At 66.5% G+C, this 13,070-nt stretch overlaps 3 protein-coding genes across 3 annotated transcripts; 2 read left to right on the top strand and 1 right to left on the bottom strand.

Moving 5' to 3' along the window:
* The first annotated feature begins 1,049 nt into the window (after positions 1-1,049).
* Positions 1,050-2,311, top strand: NANOS3 (nanos C2HC-type zinc finger 3). Its single transcript, XM_065048357.1, has 2 exons — positions 1,050-1,489; positions 1,900-2,311. Exon 1 carries the CDS (start codon positions 1,053-1,055, stop codon positions 1,455-1,457), a length of 405 nt encoding a protein of 134 aa, XP_064904429.1. The 5' UTR covers positions 1,050-1,052; the 3' UTR covers positions 1,458-1,489; positions 1,900-2,311.
* Positions 2,234-5,247, bottom strand: BRME1 (break repair meiotic recombinase recruitment factor 1). The gene is made up of 7 exons (XM_065048356.1): positions 5,216-5,247; positions 4,999-5,040; positions 4,531-4,684; positions 3,055-4,456; positions 2,690-2,769; positions 2,545-2,598; positions 2,234-2,438 (listed from the first exon to the last, which is right to left on the bottom strand). The coding sequence occupies exons 2-7, from the start codon at positions 5,027-5,029 to the stop codon at positions 2,327-2,329; spliced, it is 1,833 nt and encodes a 610-aa protein (XP_064904428.1). The 5' UTR covers positions 5,030-5,040; positions 5,216-5,247; the 3' UTR covers positions 2,234-2,326.
* A 25-nt stretch (positions 5,248-5,272) lies between these two features.
* Positions 5,273-12,523, top strand: CC2D1A (coiled-coil and C2 domain containing 1A; the record flags this gene model as incomplete). The annotated part of the gene is given in 17 exon segments (XM_065048355.1): positions 5,273-5,351; positions 6,115-6,183; positions 6,706-6,841; positions 7,646-7,746; positions 7,843-7,902; positions 8,319-8,447; positions 8,621-8,872; positions 8,955-9,044; positions 9,046-9,057; positions 9,585-9,657; positions 9,743-9,802; positions 9,912-10,045; positions 10,616-10,688; positions 10,794-11,045; positions 11,895-12,067; positions 12,400-12,447; positions 12,449-12,523. Coding segments are annotated over 16 exon segments (1,728 nt in total), but the record flags the coding sequence as incomplete, so codon positions are not given.
* Positions 12,524-13,070: the final 547 nt, after the last annotated feature.

Raw genomic sequence — 13,070 nt, 5'->3', positions numbered from 1 at the left:
AGGGGGTCCCGGGAGCGCCCCCCCGTTCCGTGGACAGGACTGTCCGGACTGTCCCGGTGCCACCGGGGGGGCCACCGGGGGGTTCCCGCCGCGCCGGCGTCCCGGGGAACATTCAACGCTGTCGGTGAGTTTGTGGCTGTGGGTGAAACCACCGAGCGTTGCGTGTGCCCCGTGGCGACACCGGGGACACCGTGGGGACACCGTGGGGACACGGGGGGCACCGGGGACCGCCCCCCCCCGCAGCTCAGGCCGCCGGGGTCCCGTTCTTGGCCCGGTCACCACTGCCTGGTGCCCGAATCGCCGCTTTTTGCCCTAAAGGCGGCGGCTGCGGGGTCGTTGTGGGTGATTGAGCCGCCGTTAGCGGGTGATTGAGCTGGGGGGTGGGGACCCAGGCAGAGCCCCCCAGGCCTGTGCTAATCCCAGCTTTAGGGGGGGACACAAGCAGAACCCCCCAGGCCTGCACTAATCCCAGCTTTAGAGGGGGACACAGGCAGAGCCCCCAGGCCTGTGCTAATCCCAGCTTTAGAGGGGGACACAGGCAGAGCCCCCAGGCCTGTGCTAATCCCAGCTTTAGAGGGGGACACAGGCAGAGCCCCCCAGGCCTGTGCTAATCCCAGCTTTAGGGGGGGACACAGGCAGAGCCCCCAGGCCTGTGCTAATCCCAGCTTTAGGCCGGGCTTTGGGGGTCTCCCAAATAACTCAGGTTTTAGTGTCCAACAACAGGTTTGTATGGGACCCAAAACCCCGCTTTTCCCCCCAAAAAAGGCCTTTCTGGCCAGTTTGGTGACGCTGCTACCGCAAAACTGAGGGGTCCTGGTGCCCCGGGGGGTCCCCGGTGCCACCGGGGGGGGGTCCTGGCAACGACCCCCGGTCTTTGGGAGGGGAAGCGGCGCAGACACCCCTCCCCGGCGGGGCAGACGCGCCGGCTCCGGGCAGCCAACGGGGGAGGGAACCGGCGGCGATTGGCCCTTCCCGGCATCACCGGCCCTTCCCGGCATCACCGGAGCGGCCACCGGCACCCGCCGGCACAACTTGACCAGGCAGCGGCGCGGATGGAGCCGGGTCCGGCGTTCGACATGTGGAGGGACTACCTGGGGCTGAGCGCCATGCTGGTGTCACCGTCACCGCCACCGGAGCCCGACCACGCCGGCAACGAGCCGCCGGCACCCGAGCAAGCGGATCCGGTGCCGGCGCCGTCCGGCAAAGCCGCGTGCGCCTTCTGCAAGCACAACGGCGAGGCGCGGCAGGTGTACGGCGGGCACAGCCTGCGCGACGCCGGCGGCCGAGTCCTGTGCCCGGTCCTGCGCAGCTACGTCTGCCCCCAGTGCGGCGCCACCCAGGACCGGGCGCACACCAAACGCTTCTGCCCGCTCACCCGCCGCGGTTACACCTCGGTGTACACCCACCCGCTGCGCGGCGGCGCCGGGAAACGGGCGAGCGGCGACGCCGAGAAGTAGCCGGGGGCACAACGGGGCCGGCGGCACCGCAGGTAACGCGGGCGCAAAGCGGCGGGTGCGGGAATTGGGCTGGGAAAGGGGGTGTTTGGGGCGCGGTGGCTTTGCCGGCAGGTGCCACGCAGAGCCGTAGTCGGCGGTTCTGGAGGTAACGGCGGCGTTATTGGGCGCAAAGTGGCAGAAATTGGGCTGGAAAAGGGGTTTTTGGGGAGGGTGTTGCCGCGGTGAGGTGGTGGCTTTGCCAGTAGATGCCACGTGAAGCCGCGTCGCCGGCAAAGCCGCTTCCATGGCAAAGCCACTTGCCAGCACAGGTGCCTCCGCGCCCACGATGGGAACAGCCAGGAAGGGGATGGTGGTGAGCTCGTTAGGGGAATTAGCACTAACGAAGGGCAGGAGCGGCGGTGCCGGCCCGGTGCACGCGGTGCTCCCCCGTTTTCTCTTCCAGGCCCCCCCCGAGGATGAAGCCCCGGGACGGCGCGTTCCACCGCGATGTGTCCGCGGTTCCTCTCCCCAACTGGTCACACTGGGCGGCGCTTTGGTGGGAGCCAAGAAACCAGCGGAAACCCCGGCAAGGGCGGTTTCACCGGCACCTCCGTGCCGAGGACGTTGGCGGTTGGGTTCGGTTTCAGGTTTTGGGGCAGTTTGTTGGTTTTTGCTCAGCCCGGTGGGTGCTGAGGGCGGCGCCGGCTGGTGACCCACACGGTGCCGGTGCCCCGGTTGTCACTGCGCGGCGCTGGTCACCGGCAGCGCTGGTTTGTTCGTTAACCGTTATGTCACTGTTCTGGGTTGGAGGGTGTTTATTTTGCCCTGTTTTCCGGCAAAACCACCGATTTACGGCAATAAATGGTTGAGTTGCATGTTCGGCTCCCACCCTACGTCTCCTTCCACCGCCTCCTGGCGTGCGCCGGCACCGGCCGCCGGCTCTGCCGCGGCTTCGGCCTCCTCAGCGTCTCCAGCCCGCGGTGGGTGCTCATGGCCAGGCGGCTGTGGGGACACGTGTGTCACCCCATGTCACCCATGTCACCCCCCGCGGTGCCGGGACCCCCCCGACCGCACCGCGAAGGACCCGGATCCGGCCGCCGGCGCTTACTTGAGGTTGGAGAGCTCCAGGATGAGCCCGCAGATGACGTCGGTCGCGTCCTCCCTGCCAAACGAGCCCGTTTCACTCACCGAAACGCGGTGTTTTCACCCAAAACGAGGATTTGGTCCCTGGGGGGTCCCAGCTTGTCCCCCACCTGTGTGGTGGCTCCTGGTTGTGGCTCCGGCTCGGTGGTGCCGGCTCTGCGGGGTCGTGCCGGTCGGTGGCTGGGGGTGGCTGTGGGGACAAGGGTGGGTGACAAAGGGTGACGGGGACCCCGAGTCCTGTCCCCCCCTTGCAGAGAATTGGGGGTTTCCCCCTTACAGGTTATTTCAGGCATTTGGGGGGGTTGGATTGGGGTTTGGGGGGTTGGTTTGGTGTTCGCTTTGGTGTTTCAGGCATTTTGGGGGGGTTGTTTTGCTGTTTGAGTGGGTTGGTTTGGGTAATTTGGGGGGGGTGTTTTGGTGTTTTGGGTATTTTGGGGGGGTCATTTGGTATCTCAGGGGTTTCATTTGGCTTCACCTGCTGTGGCGGCAGCTCCGACCGCGGGGGGAGCGGCTCCCTGGTCACACGGCTCTCACAGGGGGTTTCTGCGCCAACAGTCGTGCTGGTGCCCATGCCGGGGGGTTCCATGGTGCTGGGGAGTTCTGTGGTGCTGGTGCCCACGCCGGGGGGTTCCGCGGTGCCGGTGCCTGCACCAGGGGGTTCCATGGTGCCGGTGCCCATGCCTGGGGGTTCCATGGTGCCGGGGGGTTCTCTGGTGCTGGTGCCCACACCGGGGGGTTCTGTGGTGCCAGTGCCTGCACCAGGAGACTCTATGGTGCTGGTGCCCATGCTGGGGGGTTCTGTGGTGCTGGGGGGTTCTGTGGTGCTGGTGCCCACGCCGGGGGGTTCTGTGGTGCCGGTGCCTGCACCAGGGGGTTCCATGGTGCTGGTGCCCATGCCTGGGGGTTCCATGGTGCCGGGGGGTTCCGTGGTGCTGGTGCCCATGCCTGGGGGTTCTGCAGTGCCAGTGCCCACACCGGGGGCTTCTGCGGTGCCAGGAAATTCTGTGGTGCTGGTGCCCATGCCGGGGGGTTCTGTGGCACCAGGGGGGTCTGTGGTGCTGGTGCCCACACCAGGGGGGTCTGTGGTGCCGGTGGCTTCTGCGGTGCTGGTGACTATGCCAGTGGGTTCTGTGGTGCTGGTGCCCGCACCGGGGGGTTCAGCGGTGCCAGTGGGCACCAGTGTCACCGTAACAGCAGGTGCCACCTCTGCCGCCTCTTCACAGCAAACCGGGAGCTGCGTGTCCATCCCGGCCGTGCTCTCCACGGCACATTCACCACTCCTCTCCCCCGTGGGGCTCCCAACAGCCGCAACGGCCGGATCCGGCACCGAACCGGCGCCCGGCGAGGGGGTTCCTCCCGCTCTGGTCTCCTCCCGGCCGGCCGTGGCTTCTCCAGCCGTTCTCCCGGTGCTCTCCGCTCCGGCGGCTCCTCCCTCCGTGTCCGTGGCGCAGACCCCAAAACGCTCCGCGCTGCCGCAGGATTCGGCGCTGCTCGTCCCGGTTGCCCGCGGTTGCTCGGTGCCGCTTCCCCGGGTTTCTCCTCCTTCGGCGTTTCCAACACCCGGCGGTTCCTGGTTTTGGTCGGTGTCACCCAACTCGCCGTGTTCACCCTCCTCTTCGCGGTGAGCGCCGGTGACGCCGCTATCGCCAGGAAGAGCCATCGCTGCGCCGGCCGCCTCCCCTGGGCGCTCAGGACCGTCACCAACATCACCCATTCTGCGGCGAGCCCACGTTTCGGCGTCACCGGTACCTCCATGCTGTGCCGGCGCATCCTCTTCTGCCTCATGCGCCGAACCCTCCTCTTCCTCACGCACCGAATTCACCCGCTGGGGCGACCCCGGCCGAGCCGCTCCCGGTGCAGCCGCCTCCCCGCTTGTGCTGTTACAAACCACACGATAAGTTCGGCGAGCGCCGCAGCGATGGCCCCAACCCGGGGATTTTCCCCCCGTTACCTCCCGGTGCTGCCGCCGGTCGTCTGTCCGCGCTCGTCCGTCTGTCCCGTGGCTGGGGCTGCTTTGGCGTCACCCGTTATGTCCGAAGCGTCTCCCGAATGGCCCCCGAGGCTCCGTTTGGTTTTGGGGACGTGGAATTCGCCGCCTGCTCCTTCTAAGGGGGGAAAAGAACCAACTCGGGCACCGAGCGCATCAAACACCACCCGCCTTGGGGGGGTGGGTTATTTTCCTTCACTAAATCCTAGGAAAATACCCAACAAAGCCTCCATGGCGGCTGCTGCTCCCCCCACGGCAACCGCTGGCCCAAAGTCGCCGATTTTTGTGGTTTATCCCCATAATAACCCGTGTTTTTCCACATGAGATGAGGGGACGTTTTGAGTGGGTTTGGAATAATGGGAAGCCGGGGGGGTATTAAGGAGAATGTGGGAATAGGGGGAGGGGACGGTGTCCCCCCCCCTCATTAATTACCTGCTGGCTGCTCGCTCTTCCGCTTGCCCATGGCGCCCTGGCCTGAGGGGGGGACAGAACAGGGATCAGCCTGCCCCCTCCCGCGCCATTTGGCCCCGGCCACCCCCACCCCCCTCAGCACACATTCCCCGCCCCCCCCATGGAACCAATCCCTCCGGTTTTGAGGTGAAAAACGGGCAATTCCGCCCATTCCCCCGCGTCGCGCCTGTCGCCTCACGCTTTTCCCGCCCTTTTTTCCCCGCCGCGGGGCACGCTGGGAGTTGTAGTCTCCGCGGGCGGGGCTGCGGCGGGTTTTGCGACGGCGGCGCCGTAAAGTGCGGCGCGGTGTTGACAGCGGAGGCGGAAGTGAAGAGGTTGGAAGTGAGGGCGGCGGGAACGGGGGGGTCCCCGGTACCGGGATTGGGGGGAAACGGGGGGGCCGGGGGCACGGAGCGGAGCGGGGGGGGGTCAGGGGTTGTGTACGAGACGGGGGGCGGGCTGGGGGGTGCGGGGGAGGGGGGTTTGGGGGGGGGAACGGGGGGTTGTGAGGGGGAAGTGAGGCCTTGGGGGGGGAACGGGGCCTTGATGGGGGTTGTAGGGGGGAATGAAGTTTGGGGGGGGGGGAATTGAGGCCTTGGGAGGGGGCAGCGGGGCCTCCTGGGGGGTGTGGGGGGCAAACTGGGGCCTTGGGGGGGAAATGGGGTGTTTGGGGGGGAACGGGGCCTTGGGGGGGTGGAAATGGGGTGTTTTGGGGGTGAAATGGGGTGGTTTAGGGGCCTTGGGGCGGTAGAAATGGGGTGTTTTGGGGAGAGTGGGGCCCTAGGGGGGTGGAAACGGGGTGTTTTGGGGAGAATGGGGTGTTTTGGGGTGGAAATGGGGTGTTTTAGGGGGAGCGGGGCCCTGGGGGGGTGGAAATGGGGTGTTTTGGGGTGGAAATGGGGTGTTTTGGGGGAGAATGGGGCCCTGGGGGGTGGAAATGGGGTGTTTTGGGGTGGAAATGGGGTGTTTTGGGGGGAGTGGGGCCCTGGGGGGGTGAAATGGGGTGTTTTGGGGTGGAAATGGGGTGTTTTGGGGGAGAATGGGGCCCTGGGGGCCTCTGCCCAGGGTGCTGACCCCCCCCGGTGTTTCCCCCCTCAGGACGGAGCGATGAGCAAAGCCAGGAGAGCCCCCCCGCCCCCCGGCCGCGGGGCCGCCATCGCCAGGCAGGTGTGGCTCCGGCTGCCCCGGCACCCTTGGGGACGCTTGTGTGACCCTTGGGGACAGCGGTGTGACCTCTGGGGACAGTGGTGTGACCCTTGGGACGCCAGTGTGACCTTTGGGGACACTGGTGTGACCCTTGGGGACATGTGTGACCTTTGGGACACCAGTGTGACCTTTGGGGACACTTGTGTGACCTTTGGAGTTACTGGTGTGACCCTTAGGGACGCCGCTGTGACCTTTGGGGACACTGGTGTGACCCCTGGGGACATGTGTGACCCCTGGGGACATGTGTGACCCTTGGGGACACCAGTGTGACCCTTGGGGATGCCAATGTGACCTTTGGGGACACTGGTGTGACCTTTGGGGACACTTATGTGACCCTTGGGGACACCAGTGTGACCTCTGGGGACAGTGTGACCTTTGGGGACACCACTGTGACCCCCAGCGAACCCCCCTCCCCTCCTCCATGTCCGGGGGGGTCCCGCTCCCTAACGAGGCCTCGTTAGCGCCGCCCCCCCTGTCCCCCAGATGGGTCTGCTGGTGGAGCTCTCCCCGGAGGGGACAGCGGGTGACACGGCTGGGGACAACGCCGCGGAGCTGGAGGCCGAGCTGCTGGCGCTGGTGGGAGCCCCGGCGGCGCCGGGGGCCAAAGCCGCGGCGAAGGGTGAGCGCGGGACGGGGGGCTCGGTCGCCCCCGGGGAAACGCCTCCGGGTGGGTTGGTCGACCCAGACCTGAAACGCCCCCACCCCTGGAGCAGCAGGGCCAAGGTGTCCCGTCCCAGACCCCGACTGTCCCATCCTGGACCCCTGGGGCCACCAAGACCTAAATGTCCCATCCTGGACCCCTGGGGCCACCAAGACCTAAATGTCCCATCCCTGGGCCCCTTGGGCCACCAAGACCTAAATGTCCCATCCCAGACCCCAGTTGTCCCATTCTGGACCCTTTGGGCCACCAAGACCTAAATGTCCTGTCCCAGACCCCGACTGTCCCATCCCTGAACCCTTTGGGCCACCAAGACCTAAATGTCCCATCCCAGACCCCGACTGTCCCATCCTGGACCCCTTGAGCCACCAAGACCTAAATGTCCCATCCCAGACCCCAGTTGTCCCATCCCTGGACCCCTTGGGACAATTGGGGTCTGGGATGGGACATTTAGGTCTTGGTGGCCCATCTCTGGACACTTTGGGCCACCAAGACCTCAGTTGTCCCACCCCTGGACCCCTTGGGCCACCAAGACCTGAATGTCCCATCCCAGATCCTGATTGTCCCATCCCTGGGCCCCTTGGGCCACCAAGACCTGATTGTCCCATCCCTGGGCCCCTTGGGCCACCAAGACCTAAATGTCCCATCCCAGATGCCAACTGTCCCATCCCTGGGCCCCTTGGGCCACCAAGACCCAAAATGTGCGGCTTGAAACCCTCAAGAAATGGGTCTGTTGCCCTGGAACGGTCCATTTTGACCCCGCAGCCGCGCTGCCCTTGGAGGCCCTCGAGCGCATGGCCGCGCTCTGCCTGCGCGACCAGGACGACGAGGACGACGAGGAGCTGGGGGACGAAGCCGACCTCATGGTAAACGGGACCCGAGCCCCCGCGGGCGCCTCGGCCCCAAAATCGGCCTTTTCCGCCCCGAATTTGGGCGCTGAGGCCGCTCCCGGCGCTCGGCAGGCGGAGCTGCAGGAGGTGCTGGGCGATGGAGACGGCGACGCGCCGGCGCCGCCCGGCAAGGTACGGTGCAGCTTTTGGCCCCTTTTGAGCCTTTTTCTTCATTTTCTCAGCAAAAAACGGCGACTTTATGGCACAAACCGGCCCCCCAAGAGGCCAAAACGTCCTTGAGGGGCTTGGGGGGAGCCGGTGCCGGTGCCGGTTCCGGTGCCACGTGGCGGTGGGAAATAGGAGCACGGCAATTGAGCGGATTTATTGGGTTTATAAGAAATACGTCACCAACAGTCCCATTTTTGGCTGTTCTTGGGCTATTTAACTATATTTTAATTGATTTGGTGATATTTTCGGCTATTCCCGGTGGTTGGGAAACCCTGGCGGGGGGTGGGACGCGGCTCCGAAGCCCCGATCCCAGTGATTATTGATCCCGGTGATTATCGATACCAGCCGATATTGATCCGATCCCTCTCGTGCCGCCGCAGGCGCCTCCGGAGCCGCTCGGCGTGGAGCCGGCGCTGCTGGAACGCGCCGACATGTACCGGGCGGCCATCGGCAACGCGCGGCAAAGCGGGGACGCCCCGCGGCTGCGCCGCCTGGAGCGCGGCCTCAAGGTGAGCCCGCACCTAATTCCGCTTCGGTTTGCCGTTTCCAGCCCCGTTTTCCCTCTGGGCGGATATTGGGGTGTTTCTAACCATTTCGGGGGGGGTTTGGTGCGTCGCCGGCGCCCTGCGCTCCGAGCTTCCTCTTGGCCGGAGTTTGGGGGTGACGCTGGATCCCCCCCCAGACGCTGGAGAACATGCTGGTGTCGGTCAGGAAGGGAAAACCCATCAACGAGGAGGAAATTCCCCCCCCGGTGGCGCTGGGGAAAGGGGGGACCCCCCCACAACCCCCCGGTGTCCCCAAGCCACAGACCCTCCCCGTGGTGACGCCGGATCCCCCCGCGGAGGTGACACCAGATCCCCCCATGGAGGTGACACCAGATCCCCCCGCGGAGGTGACACCGGCTCCGCCGTCACCGCGTCCCCAACCAGGTGAGGTTCGGGCCCCTTTCCCCCCCCCAGCTCCGCCGGATTTTGCCCCGGGGGGGTGACACCATTGTCCCCATTGTCCCCAGGGAGGTTCTGCTGCGGGAGCGGCAGCGGGAGTACAAGGTGGCGGCGCTGGACGCCAAACGGCGCGGGGACCTGGAAACGGCCACCAGATACTACCCGCGTGGCAAAGGTGCGGCACCGCGGTCCGGATGTTCCTCCCGCTTCAATTTTGACCCAAATTCCCCCTTTTTGTGGGAAAACACCGCTACCAGATCCCCGTGGTGCGGCACCGGGGTCTGGGTGTCTCTCCCAGGTCAATTTTGACCCAAATCTCCCCCTTTTTGCGGTAAAACGCCACCAGGTCACCGAGGTGCGGCACCGGGGTCTGGGTGTCCCCCCCCGGTTCAATATCGACGCAAATTCCCCCTTTTTGTGGTAAAACGACGCTACCAAATCACTGACGTGTAGCACCGGGGTCCAGGTTTCCCTCCTGGGTCGATTTTGACCCAAATCTCCCTCTTTTTGTGGTAAAACACCATTACCAGATCCCCACGGTGCGGCACCGGCGTCTGGGTGTCCCCCCCGGGTCAATACTGACCCGAATCTCCCCGTTTTTGTGGCCAAACTGCCCGGTTTTGGTGTTTTTGGTGAAACGAGGGCGGGCGGCGCCGGCCGTGCGCAAAAAGCGGAGATTTGGTCCGTTTTGGTGATTTCCAGGGCCTGGAGCCGGCGCTGGAGGCGGCCGCGCGGGGCCGGCCGGTGGAGCCGCGCGACCTCCCCCCGCCCCCCGGTGAGAGCCGAACCCCTTTTGGTGACAAACCCAGCGATATTGGGGCCCGCGCAACGCGCTGATGAACCTCCCGGCTCGTTACCAGGTGCCGATCACGTCCCCAAGGAGCCGCCGCCGGAACCTCAACCCGCGTCACCCGCAACAGGTCGGGAGCCCCGAAACGGCTCGTTTTCACCCCAAATCGCTTCCGGATGGAAAGGGTGGTCACGGCGAGCGGCCCTTGACGCTTTCTGCCGGTTTTGTCCCCAAAAAAGAGGCGCCCGGCTCCCCGCGAACCGCGCTGGAGGCGCTGGAGCAGCGCATGGAGCGGTACCGCGCGCCGCGGCCCGCGCAGGCCAAGGGCAAAGGCGACGAGCGGAAGGCGCGCATGCACGAGCGCATCGTTAAGGTGGGTCCTAATTAGTGTAATTAACCCCCCCGTGGCTCCGCTGATCCCCCCACGGCGCCTCTGACCCCCCCACGGCGCCACCAACCCCCCATGGCACCCATGGCACCACTGACCCCCCACGGCATTGCTGAACCCCCCATGGCACCACCAATCCCCCATGGCACCCACGGCACCACCGACCCCCCATGGCGTCGCCAACCTCTCAATGGCATCACCAACCCCCCCATGGCCCCGCTGACCCCCCCATGGCTACACTGACCCCCCCATGGCGCCACTGACACTCCCACGGCGCCATCGACCCCCCATGGCACCACCGACCCCCCCACGGCGCCGCTGGCCCCCCCATGGCGCTGCCAACTCCCCTATGGCACCGCTGACCCCCTCCGGCACCACCGACCCCCCCATGGCGCCACCAACCCCCCATGGCACCCATGGCACCACTGACCCGCCATGGTACCCGCCGACCCCCCCATGGCACCACCAACCACCCATGGCACCCACGGTGCCGCTGACCCCCCCACGGTGCCGCTGACCCCCCCCACGGCGCCACCGACCCCTGTCTCCCCCCAGCAATACGAGGCCGCCATCCGGGCGCACAAAGCGGGGAGAGCGGTGGATTTTTCGGAGTTACCGGTGCCACCAGGTACTTCCACCGTTCCCCACAATGTGGGGGGGTTTGGGACCCCCCCCCCAGCCCCATGTTGGGGTTCGGGACCCCCCAGCCTGTCCCTTTGTGCCCCCCCCGCAGGTTTCGAGCCCCTGGCGGGTGCGGAGGCGCCGGGGGGGGGTCAGAGCTTGGCCGCGGTGCTGGAGGCGGCGGCGAAGCTGGTGAACCAGGACGGACCCAGCGAAGAGGACGACGACCCCCCCCGGGCGCCAGCCCCCCAGCAGCCGCCCCCCCCGCGCCGCCCCCCAGCAGCTGCCCCCCCCGCGCCCCCCCCCGCCGGAGCCCCGAATTCCAGTGGAGGGAACAAACCGGCCCCGAAAAACAACACGAAAGGTACCGGGGGGGCTGGGGTGGGAGGGTCAGGGTGCAGGGACCCCCAGACCCTCACCCTCCTCTTCCTCACGAACCTGGGGTGCAGGGGCCCCCCCACACCCTCACCCTCCTCCTCCCCCCGACTCCTGGGTCCCCTCCCAAACTCCTGGGTCCCTCTGGATCTCCTGCCTCCCTTGGGGCACTCCTGGGTCCCACTGGATCTCCTGGGTCCCTCTTGATCTCCTCGGTCCCTGGGGCACTCCTGGGTCCCTCTGGATCTCCTGGGTCCCTCTGCATCTCCTGGGGCACTCCTGGGTCCCTCTGGATCTCCTGGGTCCCTCTGGATGTCCTGGGGCACTCCTGGGTCCCTCTGGATCTCCTGGGTCCCTCTGGATCTCCTGGGGCACTCCTGGGTCCCTCTGGATCTCCTGGGTCCCTCTGCATCTCCTGGGGCACTCCTGGGTCCCTCTGCATCTCCTGGGGCACTCCTGGGTCCCTCTGCATCTCCTGGGTCCCTCTGGATCTCCTGGGGCACTCCTGGGTCCCTCTGGATCTCCTGGGTCCCTCTGCATCTCCTGGGGCACTCCTGGGTCCCTCTGGATCTCCTGGGTCCCCTCTGCATCTCCTGGGGCACTCCTGGGTCCCTCTGCATCTCCTGGGTCCCTCTGCATCTCCTGGGGCACTCCTGGGTCCCTCTGGATCTCCTGGGTCCCTCCTGGGTCCCTCCTGGGTCCCTCCTGGGTCCCCGGGGCACTCCTGGGTCCCTCCTGGGTCCCTCCTGGGTCCCTCCTGGGTCCCCGTGGCGCTCCTGGGTCCCTCCTGGGTCCCCGGGGCGCTCCTGGGTCCCCCACGCGCGGTGCCGGTGCGCAGCGCAGCAGCAGCTGGCGTTCCTGGCGCTGAGGAAGAGGCAGCTGACGCAGGCCGCGCTGCGCGCCAAGCAGAGCGCCGACCTGGAGGGGGCCAAGGGGCTGCTGCGCCGCGCCAAGGCGCTGGAGCCGCTGCTGGAGGCCGCGCGGGGGGGGCTCCCCGTCGACATCAGCAAGGTGGGGGGGGTCAGGGGTGGGGGGGTCAGGGGTGGGGGGGTCCCCACTGATGTGGTTTGGGGGGCTCTGGGTGTGGGGGGGCTCCCCATGGACATCAGCAAGGTGTGGGGGCTAAGGGGTGGGGGGCTCCCCGGGGACATCAGCAAGGTGGGGGGGTCAGGGTGCAGGGGGGCTCCCCATGGACAAGGTTTGGGGGGGTCAAGGGTGGGGGGCTCCCCATGGACAGGGTTTGGGGGGTCAGGGTGTTGGGGACCCCATGGACAGGGTTTGGGGGGTCTCCCTGTGTCCTTCACCCAGCTTTGGGGGCTCTGGTGTCCCCGTGCCCCCCCCAGGTCCCCGAGGCCCCCGTGGACGCCGAGGACTTTGTGCTGGTGGCGCGGGGGGGGGGCCCGCGTGCCCCCCGAGGCCGCCGCGCGGTACCTGGAGCTGGGGAGGCTGATCCGGCAGCAGCACGAGGTGGGGGGGGCAGGATTGGGGGGGGGGGGGGGCTGGGGGCTCTTCCTCACCGCGGGGGGGAGGAGGAGGAGGAGGAGGAGGAGGACACGAGGCGCTTCCTGGCGCTGGGGCTGCCCGGGGGTTCCAGGAGCCTTCATCCTCCTCATCCTCTTCTTCCCCATCCTCCTCTTCCTCCTCTTCTTCCTCTTCTTCCTCCTCCTCCTCTTCCTCCTCCTCTTCCTCCTCCTCTTCCTCCTCCTCTTCCTCATCTTCTTCCCCATCCTCTTCTTCCCCATTCTCTTCTTCCTCCTCCTCTTCCTCCTCATCCTCCTCTTCCTCCTCGTCTTCCTCTTCCTCTTCCTCTTCCTCCTCCTCTTCCTCCTCCTCTTCTTCCCCATCCTCTTCTTCCCCATCCTCTTCTTCCCCATCCTCTTCCTCCTCCTCTTCTTCCTCCTCCTCTTCTTCCTCCTCCTCTTCTTCCTCTTTTCCTCCTCCTCTTCCTCCTCCTCTTCTTCCTCTCCTCTCTTCTCTTCATCCTCTTCTTTCTCCTTTCTTCCTCTTCTCTTCA

This window comes from Columba livia, unplaced genomic scaffold, assembly GCF_036013475.1.
Source record: "Columba livia isolate bColLiv1 breed racing homer unplaced genomic scaffold, bColLiv1.pat.W.v2 Scaffold_729, whole genome shotgun sequence".
Lineage (NCBI taxonomy): Eukaryota > Metazoa > Chordata > Aves > Columbiformes > Columbidae > Columba > Columba livia.
The sequence above is the reverse complement of the archived record's forward strand: the minus strand, read 5'-3'. Positions and strand labels throughout refer to the sequence as shown.

What these genes read in the sequence shown, in the direction of transcription:
- BRME1 (XM_065048356.1), bottom strand. Translation starts at nt 5,029, where the DNA reads ATGGGCAAGCGGAAGAGCGAGCAGCCAGCAG. An exon ending in CGGAGCTGCCGCCACAGCAG is followed by an intron (nt 2,770 to 3,054) that starts GTGAAGCCAAAT and finishes TTGTCCCCACAG; the next exon opens with CCACCCCCAGCCACCGACCG. An exon ending in CTGGAGCTCTCCAACCTCAA is followed by an intron (nt 2,439 to 2,544) that starts GTAAGCGCCGGC and finishes GTGTCCCCACAG; the next exon opens with CCGCCTGGCCATGAGCACCC.
- NANOS3 (XM_065048357.1), top strand. Translation starts at nt 1,053, where the DNA reads ATGGAGCCGGGTCCGGCGTTCGACATGTGGAGGGACTACCTGGGGCTG.